This window comes from Phalaenopsis equestris, unplaced genomic scaffold, assembly GCF_001263595.1.
Source record: "Phalaenopsis equestris unplaced genomic scaffold, ASM126359v1 Scaffold001256, whole genome shotgun sequence".
Classification (NCBI taxonomy): Eukaryota; Viridiplantae; Streptophyta; class Magnoliopsida; order Asparagales; family Orchidaceae; genus Phalaenopsis; species Phalaenopsis equestris.
This window is the reverse complement of record NW_018165695.1, coordinates 24,280-36,935: the sequence shown is the minus strand read 5'-3', so window position 1 is coordinate 36,935 and position 12,656 is coordinate 24,280. Positions and strand designations below refer to the sequence as shown.

Here is a 12,656-nt window from a genome sequence, read left to right as displayed (position 1 = left end):
TAATGATTGGCCAGAGGCTATTAGATGAGCCTCTCGACCCACCTCATGATCCTAGGAACATCATTCCGCACATAGACGAGATGGAACCTGGGACACCAGGGGTCTTGCAAATTCTATCAACCAAAGAGTCACGGTAGACAGCACAAACATTGCCAATATATATATATATATATATATATATATATATAAAACTTTTTTGACAACAAAATCACTAATTACTTTATATAGAAGCCCAATCAAATAATTCCTTCGTTGAATTGTCATAATAACATCAATTGAATCATTGTAGTGGCTTGATCAGGATCTCACCTCATATTCTCCTGCTCTAGTGACAGCTCTGAAACCCTTGTGTAGACGAGCTGTGGTGTTCTTTATGTCCAGCTTATTTATCTGCAAGCCAGAGAGAGCGATCCCAACAATTCTGAATCCCACACGGAAAACAGGAAACACGTGCAACCGGTCCAGGCCCGGTTCAAGCACAAGATTGCCAGAAAGTGACGGCGATCTATCCTTTGGAATTCTCCCAATGGACCACAAGCAGTTCTGCATGTTGCACATCATATACAAACAGCTGTTATAATAAACTCATATAAATAATAAAAATCACTTGGAATAAGAAGAAGAAATACATTTTTTCAAAATTTTTAAGAGGAATTTACGAACATACCACAACTCTTATTTGCTTGCATATCTAACACGTAATTTTTACAATTTTCTTAACTATCACTCAAATGTTTAACATTAAATCAAAACTATAACTAAAATTAATATTACTAGAGTGATACACAGCTTCTCACGCTTATGTTTTGCTGTAATTAAGATGGTCAAGTGTTATATACGTAAATATCAAAGTTCAGGAGTTGGATAAATAAACGTAAAGGCGTTATGTGATACATACGCAAATCCCTCTATTTTTAATAGTTTTAAGCTGCAATCTTAGAAGTTTAATATATTAGATGTATTATATTATTAATATCTTTTAAAGAAGCCAATTGGCGAGTCGGCGAGTCGAGATAAGGTTGACTCAAGCTCGCCCCTAGATTTGCTGCGTCATCAACAGAATTTTATCAAACAAAAATCTTGATGCCTTTTTTACAAGGAATCTTACAAATTTAAATTTAAGATCATTCAGTCCCCGATTTCAGTAAGTTTATAATCACACCGATCATTACAACAAGATGAACCCAATGATATCAAAATTAATCTAAGCCGACTACAATCAAACCAAGATCAAGCTGTTAAAGCATAATTTGAGACTTTGATTGTCGTTTGATGGTCAAATAAACTCTTGATATATTTATAGTTGAATCAAATGTCTTGAAAAAAAAAATCTAATAAGCCCAGTATCACTAAATTCAGAGGTCATTAAGATGTCGTTTGATGGTCAAATAAACTCTTGATATATTTTGAGTCGAATCAAGTGTCTTGACAAAAAAAATCTAACAAGCCCAGTATCACTAAATTCAGAGGTCATTAAGACACTTAACTAATTAAAAAATTATTTATGATCAAGAGTGATTGATAGGGACCGTCTGATCAGATGGTTATGAAAGTTATACGTCAAAAGTCCAAAATGCCCCTCCCCAAGAGGCTATAAATAAACCTCCTCTTCACTTGAGGAAGAGAAGAAGAATAAGAGAAATTCCATAGCTTGTTCAATAGAGAATAACCAATGATAATCACCAGTCTATGTAGCCGCCAACCACAGTCGGTCGTTGTCGACCCCTATTTGCAACTGTTGTATTCCAAATGCGGTTGTTGCATCTAACACATATTGAAGACCCAACGATAACCACTGACCTTCGTAGCTGCCGACCACCATCGACTATGGCCTGTAGATCACTGTCGATTGCCAGTTGTCATCTCCTGTCGCCGCTTACTGTTGATTGCCAGTGACCTGTTTTCAATCGTTGTAGTTCAACTAATGTCTATGTGACAATCAACTATGACATTTGTGGTCAACTATTACTATTATAATTTTCAATTACGGTCACTATGACAAACTCCAGTTATTGCAACCATCGACTACAGCCTTTATGACAAACTACTGTCTTTGTAGCAACGAACTATGATCCTTTATGACCAACTACTATTGTTACAATTTCCAATTTCAGTCTTCGTGGTCAACTGTCGCTATTGCAGTCACTGACTGCAGCCTTTATGGCCAACAAGTGCCCCAATTACAGCCTTTGTGGCTAACTATTGCTATTACACCCAAAAAACACATTTTTTGTAACCCAATTAAGACTACTATAGCTAAACTACTATTATAAATATGTGACTATCAGCTTTGTAATTTTATCTTCTCTAAATCAGTAAAAGAGTAGATAAAATAACCGATGTCTATGTAGCAATCAACAATGATATTTGTGGTCAACTATTACTGTTACAATTTCTAATTACAAACACTGTGACCAACTTCAGTTATTGCAGCTATCGACTACAGTCTTTATGACAAACTACTGTCTTTGCAGCAATAAACTACGACCTTTATAACCAACTACTACTATCACAGTTTCCAATTTCGGTCTTAGTGGTCAACTGCCGCTATTGTAGCTACCGACTGCAGACTTTATGGCCAACAACTGCCTTTATAGCAACCAACTACGGCCTTTGTGGCTACCTATTCTATTACAGCTAAAAATCGTATTTGTTGTAATTTAATTATGACCATTATACCTAAACTACTATTGTACATCTGTGTCTATTAGCTTTGTAATTTTATTCTCTAATTCAGTAGAGGAGTACTCCTATGTACTTGCAATTATATAGTGGGATACTTTGATTTGGTTAGACCTCGTGCCTTTTCCCCTGTCAAGGTTTTTCACATAAAAATCTCGGTGTCTTCTCCTACTACTTTTCATTTATCAATGTTGGACCTCCGTTCAATGCTAAAATGTTAAATTATCAACCTATAGTTGCGAATCTTCTGGCACACAACAAGCTCAGAAGCCAATTAGTTGTTACACCCAAATTCTAATTTTAGAAATTGCAACACTAAAGAGCGAGAACATCTGCTAACCTTGTTAGCAAGAACATTTACTGTTCCATGGTTTGAGGAAACATCCACAGAATCCACGCAAGAAGGAAGCTGAAACTGTACTGTTATGTCCTCAATAACTTTACCAGGATCATTGCGCACACCCACCAACAAATTAACGCGGCAATTACCAGAATTTGAGGCAAGTTGAGGTTTCACATAGATAGGTAAGTTCTTGAGCTTTTTGACCCTGCGAACTAACAATAATTCATTATTTAAGATGTAGAATAAGAAACAGTGAAAAGGGAAAGCCAAAAAAAAAAAAAAAACTGAAATTAGAAATAGTGTCAAAATAGTCTCCAACTCATTGCAGGGTCATTTTACTCCCAAAGTTTATAAAAGTGATAATTTAGTCCCCCATAATCTTTCATAATGGGTTGAAATAGTCCCTAGTTTAAAGAGTAGGGATTAATTTACAAACTCCGGGACTAAAATGGCCTCAGGTAAACAATCAGGGGCCTATTTTGACACCTTCTCAAGCTGGAAATGAAGGTTTTACCAACCTGTAGCTTGCTAGTTTGAATTCTCCATCTGGAGGTACAAAGGAAAGGATTTGTTGGCCTTCCCATGGCCGAAACCGAACGCAGGGATGAAATCTCACGTCATTTAATATGTTGGGATTTGCGAAGGATAGTGTCAGGTCAGGAAAACCAGGCAGGTGTGAATTAACGTGAACTTCGCCATACACTTCGCATTTGGACAGAACCCCTTCTCTGAAGAAAAAGGAAGCATTTTAACTACTCATGACCTAAGGATTGTCAGAAGACCATAAAACGAGAAAGAGATAAATAAGGAGATTTCAGTAAAAAAATTAGTACAGGAATGATGATCACTTATACAGTTGCATGAACCCATAATGTTGGAAGTTGCTAGAAAATGCTAAGAATAGAATAATGATTTTTAAGGACAGACTCCGGCTTACAAAAAAAGCCAGCAGTAAAGCAGTAATAATTTGGTTTTAATTTAAACGCATATAAAATATTAGATATTGCTGTACATTTGCAAAATGAAGGAATGATCGTAGGTTTAAAGTTGAGCAATTGAGTATTTAAAACAAGACATAAGGTTTAAGGCTTTTCGAGGAGTAAATCTCAAAATTAAAATATTAATTGATGTTTGTTTTGAAGTAATTTAGATGTAAAGTAAATATAGGTGTTTTGATTATTTGACTGTTTGATAACATGCGAGTCTGAATTTAGAAGTTTGTCTCAATTCCATTATTTAGTCTTAAACTAAAATTAATATCATAGTTGGACAGCTTTCTCACCTTCTCACCCTCACTTCTATCAACATTCTCCCATTCTCCTTCATCAAATTCAATCTCAATCATCTACCTCTTCTTAATCTATACAATCCACTAAAAATATTATTGAAAACAATAATTATGATTTCTAGTACATAAAAGTTTACACTGGCTAATTCTATTATTTATTTTAGAGCAATACTATTCTTTTTTCTTCATTAAAAAGTCTATATTAAGATCTTTCTCTCGCATTTATAATGGTGAAACTCAATTCAGTATTTTTAAAACAGGATCAAATCAGTCGGCCCAATCTATCTGATCGCAAACCGATCCTTCAACAGATTCAGTCCGCACCAAAAACCACTCTCATACCGAACTAGTTGGAAGATGGTTCTGTTGGTGAACCAACTGGGGTTTCAAAGGACCCGTCATTCTAAAAGTATTGATTTATGGCCAAATGATTATGATCAAATAGCTGGAAAGAAAAACAATATATATGAAAAAACTACCTAAACGTATACGAACCAAAATCCCTATTTTCTCTAAGCCATAGATCTCACAAGAACTTTTCAATTTGCGTTCAGTGCTGCCCCTTCCATTTGGCCTTCCGTTCAGTGCTGCCCCTAGACACCTTCACCTAACCACCCCCTAAGTCGCACCCAAAAGACATCCTTCACTCCAATCAACTCTCTTTCACTTGTGCCCGCCCTTAGGTTTCTCAACTTTCTTATTGAAGGAGTTGAAGTTTGTTGTACATTGTGCAAGCATTTGCATCTGAGTCATTCGTTTGCTAAGTAATATTGTTAGAGATTGCAAGGAACTGACTTCAGTATTTTACTCTATAACTTATAAATTTCTATTTGAGACTGATTGCTTCTCTTCCTAGTTATTGTTTTCTTCTAAAGTAACCAGTTAAGTTCTTAGAGTTTAACAATTTAACTATGATTTATATATTCAACTGCAAATCTTCCTTCTTTTTTTATCCTTATTTAAGTGTAATATTTTTTTTATTAGCATTTTTGTTTAATCAAATAGTATTCGTTAAAAAAAAGGATTCCATATGGAATTATTTTAATGAATCTAAAAGTTGTGAAGGAAAGAAATAATATAAGTACTAAACTAGAGTTTTATACGAAGGTGGATATAAAAATAAGATAAAATAACATTTTATTTGGGTTAAGGGACATTAATTCATATATAAAAAAATTGCATATGATTTTCATCATTAAATGTAAGAAAATTTGGAACTTAAATCGAAAAAAAAAAATGGGGACACGAGAGGACAATGTAGAACCAACATAGTGAGAGAACTTAAATCTTCAATAGTAGTTCTATTTTTTATATGCCACCATGATTATTCGAAATTCAAAAATTCAGTGTTCATTTTACGAGTTGCACAATAAAAAAATGCTGTTTGATTGTAATTCTCCTTTATTATTTTTGCCACCATGAATATTTGAAATTAAAAAATTCCATGTCCGTTTTATAAGTTACACATTAAGAAAAAGAATATGATTGTTGGATCACACAAGCATTAAGACAGTAGAACTTTTTTATGATTGATGAAAACATAGAAGATGCTATTTCTATCATTGAAGAATCTAACATAACATGCAATACGCACGCTCACAGTAAATTCCTAATGATATTAAATTGAATATTCAAATACACAAAAAAAACCATATTTAAAGATTTGAATTGTCAAAGAGGATAAATGTAGTGGTGCTACAAATGGAATACTTCGCCGTGATGATTTGAAAACTTTTGGAGAGAACCAATAAGGACGCAGTTTTGGGGCAGGCAACTTATGAGATAAAGTTTATATATGCTTGATCATAGACTATATTATTTGTGTTTGACACTCTTTATGGTAGAAATCAAAAGCTGATAATCATAAATATTATAATTTATAAACATTTTCATTGAAATTAAATAATGTTTAATATATCTAGCAATATATTTATGCAATTGGGAGTAAAGTGTTATTTTACTTCTCATATTTAATTATATATCTTTTTTTTTTTAGGCTCTCTTATTTCCACTTCTTTTGTAGCCCATCAATTTCCTAAAGGGAATAGAAAATTTCAAAGAATCATCTGAATTTTACTTGCGGCAATAAGAGAAAAGTTAGCCACTTAAATATTGAGTTATCTCAAATTTAAAACTATAGAATATATACTTTGTATTTTCTATATTTCATAATATAGTTCTCTTAATTTTTTTCTTATATTGCAATATTATTGTCCTATAAGTCATATTTCAATAGCTTTAATATTATATTATATCATTCAGTTCAACTTGAGATTCCAACTTCAAACTTTGAAACTCATCTTCTTCCAATTCAATATCTAATCTAGCTTTGAATATCTTGAGTTTATTTTCATCATCTATAAATTATTCGTCATCATCCAAGAAACATTTAATAGCCAAAGAATTTTCATCAACCTCCAAAACTTTCATGCAGAAGATAAAGTAGAGGCATGCACCATAACACACGCCTAACACAAACATGCAACATTCCAACAAGCACAAGACAAAGTGTTGTGCAAATAAAGAGCAGTCGAACCAAGAAAGAGCTAGAAAGAAAAACCAAAAGCAACGACACACAATCATCACTTGGACCGGTGCGAGATAGAGTAACAAGCATGAATGGCCTGCCCAAGTGCACGAGCTCGAGCAACCACTAAGGTTAGAATTTTTTTATTACGTTGATGTTTTATATTAATGAGTATTATTGATGATGAATGATTAATGATTAATGGAATATATATAATCTTGAAAGTTAAATTGAGACGATAATATTTACATTAATAATTAGAAAATTTACATTAACATTTAAGGATTTAAGAAAATGATTCTTTAAATTCTTAACTTAATGTATGTTGATATTTTTTAAATCAAGAAATTAGGAATTTGTTTATAATTTATAATGTTCGGTCACCCTTCCCGCAATAACTCTCATTGTTTGCCAACATGCGAGTCTTCCCACTCTTCTTTTTCGCACTTGACACACATAAGGCTCACTTCCAAACCCACAACACACTCAGACGACGCCACGACACGTCTCCTGAGCCCAAAATCTTCCTCCTGAGTGCACGAGCACTCCTCACTCCTGCTTTAGATGCACGCGATAGCAATCTCAACAAGCGCATTGGACGCAAGCTTTGCAATGGATCTCTTCTTAACCACGTTATGTGTCGTCTCCTGCAAGTGACTTCAACACACCATCAGCCACACAACACACACACCCACACCCAGTTATTACATTATTATAATTAAAAGCGCGCACACACATGCACAACTATTATTGCATTATTATAATTAAAGGCCCACAAACACATTTATTACATTATTATAATTAAAAGCATAAATATCTATTGAATTATTAATAAATCATTTTGACTAACTAACATTTTAAGTTTAAGCTTTCCACTAGAAAATGAGTGATAGAAAATAAAAAGCTTATAGAAGATTTAGCCAAGCAAGAGCAAGGTAATTATATTCATATTCATTCATAATTATTTTACTTTTAAATTGAATTTGAATTTATGGGCTTAATCATGGTTTAGAAAATTGGTTTGGATCGACCGGTTCGGCCGTAAACTGGCCATAGGTCTGGTTCCAGTTGGCATAAAAAACTCCTCCCACACAGAACCGCCCAGAACCGGGTTGAACCGGCAATTCAACCCTTGAACCGACAAACTGTCTACCGTTCTAAGAAATCGTTCGGTTCACGGGCATTTAAATACATGCCACCCAATTTTATGTATTTGTCATATCAAACACCTAAAATCTATTTTTTACATTTATATCACTCAAATCACTCATATGACATCAAAAAAAAAATCATTATTACAGAGAAAGTCAATTTACATACATACCACTCAATTTTATTTATTTATAAATCTAACACCTAAACTCATTTTATTTTATATTTATACCACCAAGATTATCCCCAATATTATCCATATCACATAAAAAATATCACTATTTTAACTTTTAAAAAGTGAAATACATGTTTTCATGCATAGATAAAATGACATGTTAAAATTGAATGTTAGGTGTTAGTTATTTAAATACATATGAATTGAGTGGGGTGTAAATCGCATGCATTGTCATTTTCAGATACATTTATGATTTATTAAGTCATTCAGTTGGGCCTCCGGTTCAACCTTTGAACCTTGAACCACTCCTACCGGTTCAATGTCTGGTCCGGTTTTCATATACTTGGGGTTAAAAGCTCTTTCGATTGTTTGTTCTCATCTTGCTAATTTAAAACCCTCGGAATAGTGACAACAAAAACTAATCCTTTTCAAAGGATATTCAAATTTTCTATCAATCAACATAAGGCATACTCGTTCACCATATCTTATTTCAGAAATATAATTCTTAATCATGATACCTGAAGCATTTTGAGGATTATATTCATGTCCAAGTGTGAACCTTGCCTCTCAATAAATTGTTTCTCATCTCTCCACATATCTTTTATAGTATTTCATAGTCTGGTCTCTTTTTGTGCAGAAAATCTCAAATTCCTAGTTTTTCAGGATTTTTAATTTCCTACGGATTAATTTTTATCAAGAAGGTGCCAAGATCATACTATTGGAATTGGAATATCTATTTTCTTTTCTCAATGTGTTTGGGATGAACAACTTGTTTTATCGTGAAATTCACATGTTTCTTGCATAAATTGATTGCATCAACTCTGCATTACCTACTAGATCTACATTAAAAAAATAGTAAACCCTAGAACATTCAACATGAGATTACCATGCTCAATGCAACTTGACTAACACATTAAGTAGTACATGTCGCAGGAAAAAAGCGCCCAAGCAAAGCAGGTAAACAGAGAACAAAAAGTAATCGCTTCAAGCCAATCTAGATTTCAATATTTTAAGCAAATATTAAAATAAAAAAAGAGAAAAATGAACGGAAACATGAGCGTCAAGAGATCACGATGTAGTGTATTACTGTCCACATCATGATTCCATTGGCAAACGTAGGTGCTGCTGAGTGGATAAGCTGATGATGCTAACTACAATAAAGACTCAATTTCAAATACACCATAACACAAGATTACTTCTAAAGGACAATAGAATTTAACAGTGACAAAAAAGCTACTACCAAGCTAAAGGCTATTAAAAATACAAATACGGAAAAGAAAAAAAATCTAATGACACGTAATTTTTCTAATAAACTGTGGGAGAAAACATGATGCAATAAATCAAATTCATGCACATGCAATTGAAAAAAAAACAGATACTGTTATACCAATGAATATTATCAACATCATTAGATTTCTCCCAACTATTTAGAGATACTGCAGAAAAATATCAGCATAAGAAAAACGAATTAATATGGTTGAAAAATGTTCAATAAAGACGCTGCCAAATCTGAAAAAAGGTTAATATGACAAAATACAACAAATCTACAGCTCAATCACTAGCACATGAGAAAAAAACTCAAAATGCCGAATACCACATAGAATATGAGTTGCATTATAAATTAAAAGAAAATTTTATCCTAACCTGCTCAGAATTGCATCCAATTCCTCGATGAGATCAACATAAACTTCAGTACTTGAACTCTTTAGGTCAGACCTTCGCCATGGAACAGATGAAGCAGTTGAATCTGGAAGTATATTGCTAACATTTGAACTTTTACCAGTGACAACACTCAGAACTTTGCTAACAATATTTGGCGGGGCTATCATCTCCCTCAATATGTTTGGTTCTGTTGTCAGAGGAAAACCATTGTCCATCATTTCATCCAAAAGCTGCAAGTTCAGAAATATGCATTTGAATGTTCAGATGGCCTAAAATCACGAAGAAGAAAGTAAAAAAACAGAACATTAATTTTTTTCAATATTTTAACGGTTTCTTTCAAATAACAATGTACTATATCTTTGCATGTTCCCTAAAACAATGAGGAAACACTTAATAGGTTCAATGGCTTAGGACAACCTATTCAGAATCCTAAAATCTTTAAGGTATAAACGGCCCTTGGTTTTAAATAATAAATCTAGAAGATCTTTTACCCTTGTTTTCCATTGCAAACTGCTACGATAACATACAAATGCTCCATCAATACGACAACATCCTTTTCATGATTTTATATTCTAAAGCCAAGTCATTCCAAACATTGTAAGAATGAACCATGTAAGGAGGCAGTTGACTTGATTGAAAAAAAAAAAAAAAAAAAAAAAAAAAAAAATTTAACATCCAGTTGTTGCATTGTTGCTGTCTGATAAGTCTAGCGAAAAAGAAGCTATTGTAACTGATGATGAAAAGTTCTCGACTCTTATTGACGCAGATGCTGAAATCAGCACCCATACTGCGCCCCAATACTGGGCGCTTCGATCCCCCGGGCTAGCAAACCCGCAAAATCTCACAGGAACTGCAGGCGAGGCAGGATCTAGATTCTCATGCGATGTCCCGCGAACCTTTGTGTAGAAGTTTCGGTAAAGGTTTTTTCTGGATTCTTCTCGCCTTCCCACATTTTTTTTGTGTAGAAGTATCTTGGGAGATTATAAATTACGGGCTTTGTGTGTGTAGGCGTCAGTAGTGTTTGTGTTTGTTCTCAAATTCCTGTGTGGAGTTCTTTTCCCCTTTGTGAGCTGTATCTGAGAAGGTGAAAGTGCTTCGACTGTATCCTTTCCAAGGTATTGTTTGTATCCTCCCTTTTTGCCTTCTCCAAACTTTCTCCACCCCACTCCTCAGCCGCCGAACTCTCCTTCCATCACCCCGACACCCAGCCATTCCCCCTTCATGTAGGTTATTACTATTTTCCCGCCTCCCTAACTCCTTTTAGCTTCTCCCAACCATCATATTACCGTTGTCGACCACCTACAACCATTCCCACTTGTTGTTCATATAGTTATGCAACTTCCATTCGCTACCACCCGCCTCCTGTGGCTTTCGTAGCCCTACCAATCATCTAAATCCTTCTAGCCGACCTCCATCACCCATTGGGATACATTTAGTAGTGTTTGCTTGTGTCGTTTTATGTTTTGTGTTGTTATTTCCGTTCAAATCATGTTGTAACCCTATTTTAATATTAATGAAAGTTTGCTTTTGTGTTTCCATTATTCTTCCTACTAGTTCTGATATCATTGGTATTAGACTAGCCCACGCTAGTCCCATCCTAGGATTTTCTAGCATTCGCCTCTACCTAATGAACCTCCATTAATTTTTTTCCTTCTGATTCCCAGTTCTAACCATGCCACCATGAAGAGAAACACTGGACTCGACCCGAGAAGAGATTCAACGAGAAATTCATAGTCCGCAACAGAGACCAGCCGAGTTGGATGGCAGAACCAGGAAGAGATTACCTTCAATTGTGATTGCGAAAGTCGAGAGGAAGACAAAGACAAGGATTTGAATCCGTTCCTCAGGGAAGATCACAATGACGAGGAATATCGACCACGTCGTTCTGATACCCAATACCAAAGAAGGTTGAGAGAAGATGTTAGTTATGGGAGGTAGTGCGCCTTTAACATCAAGATGGACCTCCCAGAATTTGAGGGAGATATGGATCATGATAAGTTTATCGACTGCTGTAATCAATTGAACAAATTTTTGAATATAAAGATGTACCAGAGGACAAAAGAGTCAAGCTATTTGCCATTAAACTAAAAAAAAACCTCTTTATGGCAGAAAAACCATTAAACAAAAAAAATACCTCCTCTACAAAAGCAGAGGAAAAGATAATGCAGTGAGAAGATAACTTGGTGGGAGAAGATAAAGAAGGTGATGTAGAAAAAATACCTCCCACCCCACTATCGCCAATATATGTTTATGAAATTCCAAAACATGCAGTAGAGGATCTTTCAGTTGAGGAATTCACAACCCAATTAGACCACTTGCAACTTAAATGTGAGCTGATGGAGCCAAAAAAATATATGATAGTTAGATAACTTAGGGGTCTGAAACCCGCTATCTGAAATGTGGTACAATTGCGCCATATTGGATACTAAGGGATGTCCAAACATTAGCATTGAAGGTGGAAAGACAACAGATGCAAAACAGGTAACAACCATCCTTTAGGCAACAAGCTTCAGACAAGAAACCACCACAACTGACAAGGGCATCACAGGAGAGACTAGCCATCCCGAACACAGGAATAACAATCCGAATAAGAACGAGAAGCATGAGAAAGGTAGCGCCTTCAATACTGTACCGGCCAAGAAATGTTTCAAATGTCATGGTTACGGCATATAATGTCCAGCTGTCCCACGAGCAGAGTAGTCTCACTTACTGATCAGGGCGTCGTGGAAGAGATAAACAATCAGGAGAAAACCTGAAGAATGAGATAAGTGTCAGCTTCCCCCAGATGAAGAGGAGGTGCTCGTGATTCGATAAATCCTGCAAACTG

At 34.8% G+C, this 12,656-nt stretch overlaps 1 protein-coding gene across 1 annotated transcript in view; it reads right to left on the bottom strand.

The window, feature by feature from the left end:
• Positions 1–294: 294 nt before the first annotated feature.
• Positions 295–12,656, bottom strand: part of LOC110033687 (AP-3 complex subunit mu) — a 17,256-nt gene continuing 4,894 nt past the window's right edge. Inside the window, exons 3-6 of the mRNA XM_020737742.1 lie at positions 9,812–10,059; positions 3,544–3,753; positions 3,023–3,230; positions 295–543 (exon numbers count right to left, since the gene is read on the bottom strand). Of these exons, the coding sequence (XP_020593401.1) occupies positions 298–543; positions 3,023–3,230; positions 3,544–3,753; positions 9,812–10,047 (900 nt within the window). The 5' untranslated portion in view covers positions 10,048–10,059 and the 3' untranslated portion in view covers positions 295–297. The remainder of the gene's footprint in view (positions 544–3,022; positions 3,231–3,543; positions 3,754–9,811; positions 10,060–12,656) is intronic.